Here is a 15,831-nt window from a genome sequence, read left to right on the forward strand (position 1 = left end):
TTTCTTTTTAAATTGTTATTTGAATATGAAATTAGAACATCATGATTGGAGCAGGCATTGACAGTAGACTACTCATAACATAGTTAATTTTCTAGATATGGGCCTAGAATCATTTAAACTTATTACAGCTATAGAGTTTGCCTGATTCAGCCAAACTAAATGAATAATCAAAAATTAAGATTAGTATGTGCATGGATATAAACATGGATGAATATATCTTATGATAATTTTTAATTTATAGAAAAATAGTTCTCAAAATTGATGAAGAATAATTGAGAAATATTTATCCAGAACACATTAAGGTATCATAATCAAGTAAAGATATGGGATGATATTTAAATGTATTTATCTTACTTTTCTCGTTGCTGAGACAAAATACCCAACACCAACAACAAAAGTAATAGCCTAGGTAAGGGAATCAATTCCCCAGGCTGACTTTACTCAGTGAGTCAGGCATCCAGAGATCTCTCCAACCACCATTAAGATGTAAAAGGGCTTGGCTACTGCTAAAACTGGTGGCTGATCATGGCATTATCCATGTGGTTGTGGTTTTATGTGCATACAGAGAGCTAGAGTTGTCGGGTCAGGGAGTGTTCCACCCAGATTTCAGAAGACGACCTAGGAGATCAGCAATATCTTGAAAGTGCAGTATGTGATGCTGCGACAGTGAACCTGAAAATATAATATAGCACTTAGGACATTTGGAAATCCAGGAATGTGTCATGCCTGAGGAAAACCACAAGGAGCTGGCAAAGCCAGCTCAAGAGAAAAGTCCTGAGGACCACAACCACAAAAAGTGCTGTAGGTCAGGGCTACCCAAACCCTTTGGAGTTTGTATCTCACTGCAGTTTGTCCAGCATGTTGAACATATAACTGTAGGACTTAATGTTTGTTATTAAGGGTTTCAGTCTTGCTTTGGTCCATTCTTCTCTATTCCCCTATTTCTTCCTTTTGGAATAGGAATGTTTACCCTGTGTCTTTGTGTGTCCATGCTGTTTAACTTTCTTTCTGATTTTTTACAGGAACTCACAGCCAAGTGTTTGATTTAAATCTCAGAGCAGCCTTTGGACTTGGATTTTTCACTGATGTTGAACACTTTAGGAATTTGGCAACTCTTAAAGATGGGCTAAACGCATTTTGCATGAAAAGATATGCATGAGTCTTGGGGTCTAGGGGTAGAATGTTAGGATTTATATCTAGATTTCCCATAGATAGAGTTTGGGAGGTGATTCGGATCATGGAATCATGTACTCATCAGTGAATCGTTCTACTGAAGCATTTATACGTAAATGAGATTTGTGAGGGGGTGAGTCATTGGCGCATGGGCTGGAAGGCTGCACCTCCCTCCTTCCTTCTTGATGCTTCTTGACTACCATGCCAAGAAAAAGCTCCATCTGCCATGACCCTCTGCCTTAAAGCCAGTCAACTACAAATAGCTCTACAAACTGTGAGCAAAAATAAACCTTTCCTCCTTAGAGTTGTGGGTGTCAGACACTGTGTTTCATTAATGAGAAAATCACTAAGACAACCTTAGATCTCACAATTTTAAAATAACTTAGTTCATAATTTTAAGTATATTAATAACATTTAATTATGTAAGTGATATGTGAATAATTATTCAATCAACTGTAACATTTATTCTTATAATTCAAGGTTTTAATGTTCAGTAACAATAACAAACTCAATTTATTTTTCCTCCAGAGAGTCTTTAACTACATTAGTAGTCTTATTTCATTAATGATAGTAAAAGGCAAAAGTAAAGATATTCACCTAAAATACAATTGTTGAGGGCTGTAATAAAATTAGCAATGCTTTCAAAATAAATTTGTCCATTAACTATTCTAATACATGTACATGTATTAGAATACAACTATTCTAATACGTGTTTAAAAAGTAAAAATGATCATTTTTATCTAATTAGTCATTAAATAGTTGAACAAATGTCATTTTATCACGATGAGTACACGAATTCATTCTGATATAATTTACAGAAACAAAACTATGAATTTTGTTCCAAATAAAAAATAGATTATTATAATAATTAGTTCAATGAATGTTTTCCATAATGGGCTATTCCTTATGCTCCTCACCAATAAATGAATAATAAATAAGGACTAAATTAATACTAAATATATTTGTGATCTGGATTTGTGTTTTGTTCTTACAAGTACAGATTATCTTTTAGAGGGGAAGAAATTTATTTTTATTTTTTACACTAATAAATGTAATGTCATCCTGTAAAATTTTTCATCCTGTGATGACATGACATTTTCTTCCTTCAAAAAAAAGTACAAGTGAAAAACATTTACACTTTTGTATTTTTATTGGTACTAAATTTTAAATAAAAGTAACTTTTATCCAACTTTAAATACTTTTAAATATATGTAAAGGTCATTTTTTAAAATACTGGGTAAAACAATTTAGAGTTTAATCACTTCACTTGTTAGGTTATATCCTAATTTCTTACTGTGCTAGATTGAAAGAAAAAAATAAATGTGTTGATTATCATTAGTATAATTAAGGCATTGAATTTTAGGAATGATTCTCTTAAAATAAAATATATGGTTTTTATCAGAGCAGTTTTTTATTAGCTGTGAGAATGGGAAACATATGTATATACATACATATATATATATATGTATATACATATATATATATATATATTAAAGTATGTATTAGACAACAAATAAAAAAAATGAAGTTGGTGACTGATATTTTTGTTCCACTTGTCTGAAAGTTTATCCAGTAGTAAATACTGTTAGAAAAACATGAAAATGGCCATTAATTCAAGAGTAAATCAGACAATGTATAGTTTGTTATATTTTTAACCTCAGAAGACTGGTCAATACCTGCACTCAATTTGCTGTTGTTTCCCCCAAGGAAGGCTCAGTTTGTTAGCCTGAGGATAGGTTTAGTCAATGGATTATTTTTTTTACTGAAAGAAATGATCCATGGGAGGTCCCTTGAGAAGTAAATTCCTGAGAAAACCCAGGCAGCCTTTCATGGTGTACAGCACAACTGGGGAAGTAAGACTCTGACCTATTTGAGCTAGAGTTTCAAAGACTGGGCTGTTGGAGCTCTTTCAAAAAAAAAAAAAAAATCAATTCACATTATCAAAAGAAAGCTGAAAATAATAGCAGAAAGCTGTTTCTATTAGTTTCTTTCTGTTTCCTTCTATTGTAATAATACATTATATGAAATGCTTAATATTGGTCTCAAATAATGTAAAACACATTAAATAAGACAATAATTACATTTTATAAGTTCGCCTGTTTGTCACCATCCTTTGTAATCTAGTGCAACAATTTGTGAGGTGAGAAGACGCACAGACTTTGGGTAAGATTGGTAAAGTACTAGGGTACACATATATTAGTGCTGTGCTCTTCCACATGCATGGCTAGTTGTGACCCCAAAAATCATAAATAATTTTCCCCTACTAAGTATTCCTAACAATTTAATTTTCCACATAGACAAATGGAACTAAAACACGATGTTCTCTTCAAATGCATTAGAATTTCTTTCATTATTATTACATTCTCTTAGTATATTTGGGTCCAAATATGATCTGAAGCAAGTTAAAAGGAGAAAACAAAATAAAAACACACTAGGTGTGTGTGTGTGGGGGGCAATGTTTTTGTTTTGCTTTGTTTTGTTTATTTGAAAGTGGCACACTAGTATTAGAATAAACTTTGGCATCATACAGGCTTGTATCCTAGCTTTTCTGTAATGTAGTGTTTGACTTGAACAGGTTAATTCAGTTCTTTGAACTTTGCTACCTCACTTGAAAACAGATTTAATAATAACTAGCTCAAGTTTGTCACAAGGATTAAGTGCACTAAAATACATGAAATCCCTAACATAACACTTGGACTGAAATGAACACCCAACAATGAACATTCCTGAGGAGAATTTTCAGGGAAGCTTGTGCAGAGGTCACCTATCTCTTTTTTCCAGCCAAGTTTCATCTTTTAAGTATCTAATAGTGATGAGAGAGTATCCAAACTCTGTGTGGAAGAAATGGCTCATTGGCAGCATTCTTTATTCATCAAAGCTTTTTGAGTGCTTACTCCATGTAAGACCCTCATGCACAGCCTCCATGGAGTGTGGGAAGAAGTTGGCACATTCAAACATTGAGAAGAGTCAAATTAATTGAATGTAGATAATTTGGTGTTTCCTAAGAACAAAGTTTAGAGGTAAGGATAAATGTATAGCCATAGTCATTTTATTGTGAGAAAAAAGAAAACTGATCTGAAAATCAACATCTTTAAAAAAAATTTGAACTTGCAAATTATTGCCTTAAGGATAAACTTGGGAAACTTAAACTTATATATTTCTCTTAATTGTAACAAGTTTGAAGAAAAAATAAACTTCTGAAAAATACCACGTAATACTATATAAAAGTATAATAGATAAACATTGCTGTATACTTTAGAAAATAGCTATTAATAATTTATATCAACAGGTTTAAAAGAGAAAAATTAAAACTAGTTAATCATTAAATGGTTATTTTCTAATATTATTACTTTTAAATTTCAATGAGCAGAAAATGATTGCTTGTAATTTTTGTAATTCTCTTGAAATATCTTTTTATATTACTGAAGTGTTCTTTCTCAACTTAAATAAAAATTATGCCTTTAGAACTGCTAATATTTAACATATAAAGACATTATAGTAAAATTTTCTCTTATTCCTTTCATGACATTTTTCTAATATCAGATAAATTTCTTATGAAAATGTAAATAATTCATATAGATGTTCATAAAATTATCAAGCAGTAAATAGAATATACTGAAATATTTATCATTGAGATTTAGGGTTTTTTTGAACATACATTTTAATCCTGTAACTTTATGAAGTTTATCTCAAAGGTTAGAATTCATCCATACATTATCTATCCATTCATCTTTAACAATATTTTACCAACCATCTTTAGTCCAGTTATTTTAAGTCTTGATATGTAAAGATGAGTAATTAGCGAGGCCTTGCTCACAAGCAAAGATAGACACTTGTATATATAATGTAACAGAGTAATGTACATGTTTTATGTGAACAGAAAGATAAATGAACTAATTATGATCAGAGAAGAAGAGTACGTATTTTAATGAGAAGGCAATATTTAGAAAGGACCTTTGAAAAAGAAAACATGCTAAGGTACAGTTAATTTGTGTTTTGGGTTAAAACCTCTTGTGATATTATAAGGAATAAAGAAAAAGAGAAAAGGTAGGAAAAAGATGTTAGGAAGCTGTGACTTCAGTCAAACAGGGCCTCCAAATAAAGAGAGTGTTTATTTGTTCATTAACTCATTAATTCAAAAAAGATTATTTCCAACAATGTATCAGGTACTGTTCAAGACAGAACTAGTTAAGCACTGAAGTAGTAAATGAAATTCCTACACTCATGGATTTTATATCCTCAGTGTGATGGCTTTCAGGAATTTTTAAACACTTTACCTTAGAAGTTTATCTTGAACAAGTTATTTCTAAGTTAATAGAAATTTTAAAATGAAGTATGACCTGTTGTATCATACTTCATTTTCAATAAATTAAGGTGCCTTCCATATGTGTTCATTTAGATAGTTTTTAAACTTCTATAACATGAAAGTACTTTTCAGAAAAATTTTAAAATATTTTATTTATTATGAAATGCCTGTTGCATGACATTCATGTGCAGAGTACAAACATATAGAAAGGATGCAAGGAAAATGAAAATTAAGCATTATTCCTTTATCTTCCAATAATCTACTTGCATGTCCAGAAGTAACCATATTTGGGGATTTTTATGTTTCTCTCCAGAGATATTTTATACAGATTCTGCTATTTGTGTTCATTTATTTATAAATACATCATCTTGCTGGATATTTACGTGTCTGTAATTATGAAACTGCATCATTTTTAAAAATTAAAGATTATTTTTAGAGAAGGTTTAGGTTCACAGAAAAGCTTGAAGAAAATCACAGGTTTTCTCAACATACTTGAAGTTCTCTTTATGATCATGATCTCCCATTACAGCGTGTGCATGTTAAACTGATGAACCTACATCGACATAGCATGGTCACTCATGTTTATAGTTCATACTAGGATCACTCCTGATAGTGTACCTTCTAGGAATTAGGGCAAATATGTAATGATGTATATCTGCCATTTGTATAGAATAGTTCACTAATAATCCTCTATTCTGCCTATACATTCTCACGTTTCCCTCCACTAACCCCTAGGAACTGCTTATCTTTTTATTGTATCCATAGTTTTTGCTTTACCAGAATGTCATATAGTTCCAATTATGCACTAGTATGATAGTATTTAGCTTTTTCGGACAGATCACATTCATATAGTAGTATGCATTTTTCTTTGTTAAAATATCTAACTTTTAAAAGTCATTTTTATCTGAAGATTAGTATAAATAAAGGGCTCACTCTTCTATAGAATTATATAAATTGACCTTGATTAATGATCAAAATTTGGACTAAAAGACATGGATTTCAATACAGCTTCCTCTAAAACTTAGTTATATTGCCTCAGGTAAGTCATATAAACTCTGAACTGCAATTTATTCATCTGAAAATTGTGGATAATAACACTTGTGATCTCTACATCACCGAGTGATTAAAAGAGTTCATTTGTAGACTACAAAGCTTCTCACAAATTGCAAGAGCATACAGTAATTATTATGGAGGTTTTTATGACCCACTGCTTTATCTCATGAGTGTTCTGAGTTTCTCTTTTCTCGGTAATTTTGAATCACCTCAAACTGTTTTCACTCATGTATTAACCTCAGGCATTTTGTATTCTTTCTATATCTTCAACTCTATATACTTAAATCATTACAGTAAGATTCCCCTCATAAATGCACATTTTCCAGATAAATTCATTCATTCAATGTACATTAAATAAGAAGCATTATCTTCCCTCAAACTGCCTTTCCCTCCCAACAGCCCCACTTTTCTCATTGCCATCATTAGGTCATGAGGATATGAACATTGCAACAATCTGCCTGGTTTGTGCTCCCTGTCCCATGAATCCTGCACACCATAACCAGACTCAGTGTAGACAGTGCCACTTTTCTCAGTCACCTCCCTCTCATTGTAAGCCAACAAGATTCATCTGTTGTCCACTGCGTCAAATCCATTTATTTTTCACTAGCACTCCATATTACCCTCCATCTTACCCTGTTATATCTTAACTACTGTCCCTTTTTTGCACAAGGATCATCTTCCATCTCTATTTTTGTTTGTGATATTCTTTTTCCTAGAATTTCTTCCTCTGTTCATTTACTTATCAACCAGAAAATTCTGTATCATCCATGTTACTGCGTGTTCATCTTTGTTTGATATTTTAGTTTGACCTGATCTTATTATCACTTAACACTTAACTCTTACTGTTCTTGACCAATTCACTAAATATGTCATAGTGGATCTGTATCCTTAACATACTTCAGAATCACCTGAGGAGGATACCATTCATAATGTTAAATAATCCTTGTAATTCTGGATGGAAGTCAACTTTTGATCCTGAGTTGTTTTAATATTTTGATGGATATTTTAAATAATTTTTATAACCAAGGGTTAATTTTTCTTGGCACTTTATTTTCTTGAATTTTTTTAGTTTTTCTTGGTGTCTAGATGGTTAGGATGTACTGAATATTCAACAATTGATTGAATGATAGTTTAAATATAAAAACATTTATTTCTGGCTTTCTGCAAAGTTTTCCAGTTTTTTAATTTTACAATATATCTAATGTCTTTAATCCTAATGTAGTTTCACATTTAAACTGAGGATAATAGCACGTTTTTACTAGTTATTACTAGAACTAGAAGATGTATAAAATCAATCATAGTTATATAGTGGTCTTTTTTACTACTATTAGTATTGTACATCTTCTCTGCTCTTTTGAAGATACTAGGAGCTTCCTTTTCTTGCTTACTTTAGGATTTGCTCTTTCATGCTTTGTAGATTTACTTATTTACATTACTTTATGATTAAGGAGGCATGATACCAAGGCCCTGTGAAATTAAAGTGGAATTTTATGATTTTTTAATCCAATTATATTTTCTTATTTCAAAGAACAAGTGAATATTTGATAGACCACTCTTCTACTGATTTCCTTTGGTTAAAAGACAATAGGCATCAATGCAGTGTTTTCTTGTCAGCAACAGTTCTAAACATGGCTATCCTAAATTTGTTTATCTTACTCATTACATGTGACATTTTCAAGTGTATATCCCTAACTGACTTTAAAAATTTTTATTTTTAAAATTTAACTTGTTTTATCTTATAATTTGTAATTACTTCATTTAATTTCGTAATTATGGGAATTTTAACATTTTTGTTTTACATTTAGACTCAATATTTATTGTGGTCCTGTAAAAATTAGCAAGAGAGCACAAAGTACTTTTTTTTTTCCACAGAAGACAGTTGGACTATATACACTACCTTACTATTAATTTTGATATCTATAAATGAGTCATTTCTTATCATCTTTTCTTTTCTTACTCATGAAATTAAAGAAATTGGATATTAAGTGAAAAAATTATGAAAACAAGTACTAGTTAATGACTTGTCACCATTAAATTAGATGACAGAAAAAAAAAAAGGTATTTACCAAGTGGCACATCATCAATAATAGGGCAGGAGTTTTTCTGAACAACTAAGTGAAAGAAATCATTTGCTCAGACTTTTATACTGTTTTTATTTTAAAGTTCTAAAAATAATATATAAAGGCTACCCCCTCAAATATTAAAACTAGAAAGTATACAGGTTTCTTTGGAATGCTATTAATCACTAAACATATTCTCACAAATTAGTCAATAATGTTGCTAAATAGTGAACATATTCAGTTCTCAAAATATGTAGCTGAAATGTATATGAAAGTTGATATTTCTGTGAAATCAGAATTAAAATGAAAGTATTTAAATTTTTTCATGAATTATCCTTGTAATATGAACAAGCATAAGTGTTTGATTCTCATCTGATCTGTAATGTGAATAGCTATGTATTGACTCACACTGCACCAAATTGTTGAAAGCATTAAATGCACTTAGTAAGGGGCCTAGCACATACTGCTCTGTGCATTTTAGTAATAGGCCATTCTGTTTTGACAAAATTGTGGGAGAGACTGTCACTGACAGTTTTTTTATATAAGACTTCCTATTCCAGATCTGTCAACTGATATTTATCTGTTTTTTGGCCAAATTATGCCTTTCAACTCAGTTTCTTATCACTAATCTAACAATAAATACTAGAGGCCTCAGAGGATAATAAAAGAAATCATAATCTAAAGGAGTTTCCAATGCCTTGTAGGTAACATAAGCACACAGTATCAACATCTATCATTCTTGTTATCACTCCCAAACGCAGTGTTTTAGCTCTAGATTTCCTTGAGGTTTTGTCTTTGAGCTGTATGGAAGAATTCAGCACCTCCTGCCCCTTTACAGAAAACTTAGTAAAGAAAACTTGTGGAAGCAGATTAACTTTGAATCTAAAGAAGCTTAAAGGCCCTTCAGTTGCATAGTCCTCTTCCAAAGTGACACTTAATACTGTGTTCTTAATTGTATATTCTTTATTTTTTAAAGGACCCTACAACATTTCAAGTTTTCAGGCTTCACAAAATGTGGATTTAGGTTGTATTGTGCTATTTTGTTTTGTTATAACTGAAAATTTCCAGGGAAATTCTTTAGGGAACAAAAATTCATGCCATCTAATAAGCATATTGATAGGTACATTCAAATTAAATTCCTATTTTAATTATAAATCTCATAAAATCCATAGTACACATTCAAAATGATGCTAAAAGCAAAAAATGACAGATAAAGACTAATTTAAATATGACCATAAAACTCAAAAATGTGTCATTGGTAATTTAAAAATAATTTTTTTAAGTTTGTGTACCAGATATTTCCTGATATATATATATATATATATATATATATATATATATATATATATAATTTTTTTGTATAAGACATCAAGCTCATAACCTCGCACTTTCCAGGCAGGCACTTGTGCTGTGGAGCTAATCCCTACCTGAGCTATTTTTTAAAAGAAGAAAAATTATTTTAACTGAACAGTGAGAAAGTAAACTGATTAAATCTACTCAAAATAAATATTAGTTCTCTTAGTATTAGAATGTGCTAAAGCATATTAAAACATACATCTTACAACAAATTATAAGTTGAAGATTTATTATTCATATATGCAAAAATTGAAGCTGAGAAAATTACATACATGAAATCAATAAAGCAAACTAATATTCTAAAAATAAGAACTTATTCAAATTTAAAATAGCTTCAAAATCTTGAGAAAGAAAATACTATGGGTTCTTTCTGATAACATAACTTGATAAGTTTACATAAAGCTTTTATTTTTTAAAAAAAGTCATGTATTTAGGAAAATATAATTAGGTGATACTTTATAAGGCAAAATTGAAATGTAAAAAGCATGACATAAGTTTCAACACAAAGTTAACTACTTAGATCAAGTGCTTCAGATATGCTCTATTATAAATTTTATTTACAAATGAATCAACTGATATATTTTTTAAATATATTGATATTCTCCATCTTCCATTACTAACTTAAATTCTTGTCTTTTCCAATAGGTAAAATTCTGTGTTTTTATTTCAAAGAGTAAAATTCTGCATTTGACCTTTTGAGAAGTTTGAAAAACGAAACAATAAGATTGATCACCAAAAAAGAAATTTAAGCTGACATTGCAACATTAAAGTTGGCCAAATGTGCTAACGTATTTGGAAGCTGCCACAACATTCACAATGTTTTTTGTTTCTTTTTTTCCAAGGGAAGTGCCCGGGGATTAGCTGAGAGGACAGGGTGGCTGCCTGCCATTCTGTCTACATTAAAAAAAAAAAAAAAAAAAATACAAAGGTGAACTTGGACAAAAATGTGAAAATTGCAATAGGAGTCAAAGTTTATTACCCCCAAATGCTGCATATATTTTTGGTTTGCAAAGTGTTGTTAGTCATTTTTAAATTTTCATTTATTCTCTATATGTAAAATTAAAATATGTCACACAAGATATTTTAGATATTTGCCTTTTTATAAAAGTATACAGCCTAGCAAACCCAGGCCAGTTTTTCACACATAGAAAATTCCAGCCCAATTGAGGAAAGCGTGGCTGTTTCTAGGTAAGAAGATGCCAGAAGTCCTCTTTTCAGTTTGTAACTTCTAGGATTTATGGTGCTTTTTGGTTCTTTGTGGATGTATATTATGTTTTTTTAAGCACATAAGTTTATGACCCACATTAAAAAAATTAACATTTCAATTAAAAGAAATTTAGTTTTAAACATAAAAATTTTAAACATTCAAATTAAGAAATCTTAAATTTTAAAACATAGGCTTTAGTTTTAGAAAGTTGAAATCATTCTAGAGTCTATCTTCAAAACTTTTATTTTGATATATAGGTAACTACTTTGATCACTTGACAGAAGTACTGTTACATATGTCTGGTCAAGTTTTGCTTTCAAGTATGCATGGAAAGAAAACTTTAAAAATCCAGCCACATGGTGCTTTTTCCCTGTTAGTAACTCTGTTACCTTCAATTTCTTTAGATTTTTCTACCATCTGGAGATAAAAAATGGTGATGCTTACACAACAAAATGGATATATTTAATATCATTAAAATGTACAACTAAAAATACTAACATGTAAAATTTAATGTTATATGTGTTTCAGTACAATAAGAAACAGATTTGGGGTGAGGGGGACCTGGAATTGAACTCAAGACCTCATGCTTGCCAGGCAGGAGCTTGTGCTGCTGAACTACATCCCTAACCCTTACAATAAGAAACTGAAAGAAAAACTATATTACTCTAAATAAGACTTTAGGTGCAGTGAGTTGAATAGGGTCCTCCTGTCTTATTTTGAGCTGTTATAGCAGAATATCATAGATGAGGCATTCCAAACCACATTTATTTTTCACAGTTCCAGAGGCTGAGAAGTCTAAGGTCAAGGTTGATGTATTTGGATGCACTGAAATTTCCTCTTCCTGGCTGTCCTGGCTGCCTTCTCACTGCTTCCTTACATGGAAGAGAGAGAGACGTTCCTTAAGGTACCCTCGAGGTAGGTGTGAAACTGATGGAGACAGGAGTACCAGCTCTCTGATCTTTTCATTCACCTAGAAGAGCACTAATCACATCCTTAGTAAAACATTTTGAAATGCATTGTAATTTACGTTGTTCATCTTGGACTTTAAAAATTAATGAATTTTTTCATTATATATACACATGTACAAATAGGTATAACGTGAAAAAATACTATTCAAAACAGCCTAGAAAAGTACTCTTGATATATGGGGCAGATTTTTTTTTAATGCCTGTCCTACCCTTTAAAACTTATACCTATTTTAAAATGAATAATATATATTTAAAATGACTTATTTAAAATATAAAATTTCAATCTTTATTGTAAGATACTAACTTTTTGGGAAGGCAGATCTTATAGAAATTAAAGCAGACCTTTAATAACGGAAAAAGATTTATTATTATTCACCAAATATATTACCCTAGAATTGTGATAAGAAACCTCATTTACATCTTACAGATAAAGAAATATCAGGACAGTCAGGTTTAAATAACTTTTGCAAGGTTATGGATGCAACTATCATTCACAGGATTCTTCTTATCTGCTTCTTAATCTTGTTATGTTGCATCATGTTTTACAGTTTTAGAAAAATGCCCTTTTTTATGTTTTCAGAAAATTGTGAATCTAATGGATCAGCTTCACTATTTTTTGTGTTGCTTTCCTTATTTAAGAATACTTCTAGGGAAAAAGATCACTTAGAGTTTTCTGTCTCTTCCAAATAGTTAAAAATATAAAAATCATAGATGCAGTAAATCAGCTTAGAAGCTTGATAACTTGATTGGGATGCTCAGTTTTACTATAATTGCCTGATCTGAAATGTTACCCCTTCACAATTCCTTTCTACACCACAAAAATTGTTCATAACAAGAACCATTGGGTTAAGAAAAAAAAGTATGATGAGATATTTCTGACAGTTTAATGGGGCTGTCACTGTACTAGATAACCATTGTTTAGAGGAGTCTTGTATTAGCTGAAGGCTAGTATGAAGGCACATATTAAACAATATCTTAAACTTCACTGTACAAGACAGGATAGACAGTCTTCTTAAGACAGAAAATCTCCATTGACCATTACAGGTGTTCAATGGCTAGAGATGAAGTGCTATACTAATGGAACAAAGCTTATAATCTGCAGAATTTTGATTCCAAGATGAAAAAGGTTAGCAATTTTTATAAAATCCTTTTTTCCTGAGGACAAAAATCACAAAATTACTCATTACAATATTCACAATGGCTTTTTTTATACTGTCCTTGGTGCTTAAATAAGATTACAGAAAATATCATGTTGCTCAATATTTTGGCAACTAATTAAGCCAATTCTTCTTAATTGCATCTTACTGAATTGCCCCTTGAAAAAAAATTGAATCTTATTAAATCTAACTCATTGACATGTCCACTTAAGAAGCAACTTATTAGTCTACTGGTTAACACCTGTTTGATGAAGTTCAGAGAAGACAAAAATTTAATTGAAAGCAAATGCAGTAAATGCTGGCTCATTTTTCTAATTGCATAAAAGATTGAATATTTCCTTTTCCCTGGACAATGTTAATGCATTTTCTGCAAGAGCTAAAGCCATAAGCACAGATTTTTTTTCCAAGTGAAACTGCTTTTCATTTGGCAAAAATTAAACATGTGATTCATAGCAGCTCAGAGGACTCAAGGCCAAGGAGTACATCTTCCTTGCATTGACTGACATTTTTGCAGGGTAAATCAGACCTACATGATTCAGCTGCATTGAGATTCATAATGCAAAGAGAGGACAGATTTGAGAGTAGTATAAAAGAGCATAAAGAGAAATTGTCTTGGAATTTGTTCCTAGTGACTGTGGTTAAAAATCAACCACAACCAACAGGCAGTTTCAATTGGTATTTGATTGGGGAGACAGTATTTTCTTGTCATCCCTGTATAACGGAAGCTAAAAATAATTTTAGAGAAAAGTTATTAAAGAAACTTTTGGGAAAAAAGAGGGACTTTCCTGTGATATGGAAAATGAAATCAAGCAGGATCTAGGAACAGGATGCAAGACTGTTTTTATTATTGCTTAATTCAAACATGAAGTCAAATGTGCTTCTTCAATTCATTACTAAAAAATCCATTTCCCTTGAATGTCCACCATAAGCAATTTATTCCTTTTAGATTTTTTGTCATGTTTGTTCATCATTTACCTTTAAAATTCACATGCCCAGAGTAATTAAAATCTTCCTATGATACATACTTTCCTATCTTTGTTCAAAACAAAAGGAACACAAGAAAATTGTTTTGGAAAGATCAAGTTTCAGAAAAATGAAATGCAGGTACTGAAAATGTGACATTTGCTTAATTTGGTCAAGGAACTGGGTTCAATACCCAGTACCAAAAAAGTGAGGTGTTTAAAAAGATCACTGTAATGCTTAACCTTAACCAACACTCTGATTTTTCTAATATTTACTTTTTGTCTACCATTATCAGTAGATAGGATATAGACAAGATTCATTTCACTGATGACCACATAATCTATAGTATTAAATATAAATATTGAGTTCTCTATTAACAATTAAGAGTTTCAATATAGAGAATTTCAAGAATCTCAGCAGGGCATTTTGCCTAAGTAGGGACTCTTCTAAGATAAGGCCCCTGTGTATTTGCATAGATCACATATCCCTGGAGTGAGTCTTCATTTTACTCATTACGGTAGTAGTTGTAGTAATTTCATTTTTTTGTTTTATTTTTTGGAGGTGGTAAATTATAAACTTGGTTAGTTTAAGTATTTCCTTAAAGACTGCCTAAATATTTTGACTTGAGTACCCTCAGTTCTAATACCCAAGATGTGAACTCCAACTCTTTCATTTTTGGTTTTCAGAATCACCAAATGTAACTATTTTGTTGGTTGGTTGGTTTTTCTATCTTATCTATCCAGCCTTCTTTAGAATATAAAGGATTCATGAGTTCCCACCTTGTCTTTTTAGGTTTGGAGTGAAATGCCTCATCCTTAAACCTGAGACTCAGAAGTCTTCTCATTTACTATCCCTCACTCAGGAGCCATCCAGCTGTACATAGACAAATATTTTTCTCTATGGCCTCACAAACCACCCTACAACAATTAGCCATTTTTCCAACCCCATATTTGGGTATAGGATGAGGGTCGATTTTTGGCTTTCCCAAATCCTAAAAGTACAGTAATGAAACCTGAAACAGTTTAGAGAAAGGTGCTCTAGGGTTCCAGGGAACAGGAAAATTAAGCCTGTGAGTAACTGATCATCAAAGCTATAAAAATCACCTCTGGTTAAAAGAGGTTCTGTACTCCAGTTCAAATTTTAGTTGTTTTTTCTCTATAAACCAATATTAATTTCCTTCCTAACATGTTTTGACCTTACCTGATTTTTGGTTCTTCTGTTAAATTTTCTTTCTGTATCATTTGTTGACACATTGTTATAATTAGTGTAATGTCAATCTCACACTTACAGGAGGCTCCAGGATTCATTCATTCTCGTGTCTCTCTGTGTCTCTCTGTCTCTCTGTGTCTCTGTCTCTGTCTCTCTCTCTCTCTCTGTCTTTCTCTCCCTCCCTGCCCCCCCCTCTCTCTCTCCTTAATAACTCTTCTTTTCTTATTTTTTTACTCAGTTATGTGTGGAGCAAATGAAGTCATTCTTATAAGACTCTTTTCTTCTTCTCAATCCCATCCCACAGGCATCAACAGAATTTAAATGAAAGAATGGCATTTTTATGTTGTTGACTAATAGTCATCAGACATTAGCTGAGACC

General features: G+C 31.4%; 1 protein-coding gene across 5 annotated transcripts in view; it reads left to right on the forward strand.

Moving 5' to 3' along the window:
• Positions 1–15,831, forward strand: part of Atrnl1 (attractin like 1) — an 833,524-nt gene that overhangs the window by 616,900 nt on the left and 200,793 nt on the right. Inside the window, exon 28 of one of the 5 annotated variants that reach the window (XM_063244804.1) lies at positions 11,933–12,082. The exons of 3 other annotated variants lie outside the window; for them this stretch is intronic. In XM_063244804.1, the coding sequence (XP_063100874.1) occupies positions 11,933–12,058 (126 nt within the window). In that variant the 3' untranslated portion in view covers positions 12,059–12,082. Of the gene's footprint in view, positions 1–1,022; positions 2,713–11,932; positions 12,083–15,831 lie in introns of those variants that run through there. One more of the 5 variants, XM_063244805.1, reaches the window with a different exon arrangement.

This window comes from Cavia porcellus, unplaced genomic scaffold, assembly GCF_034190915.1.
Source record: "Cavia porcellus strain 051 isolate PalLab524CR breed Dunkin Hartley unplaced genomic scaffold, mCavPor4.1 scaffold_2, whole genome shotgun sequence".
In the NCBI taxonomy this organism is placed as follows: Eukaryota; Metazoa; Chordata; class Mammalia; order Rodentia; family Caviidae; genus Cavia; species Cavia porcellus.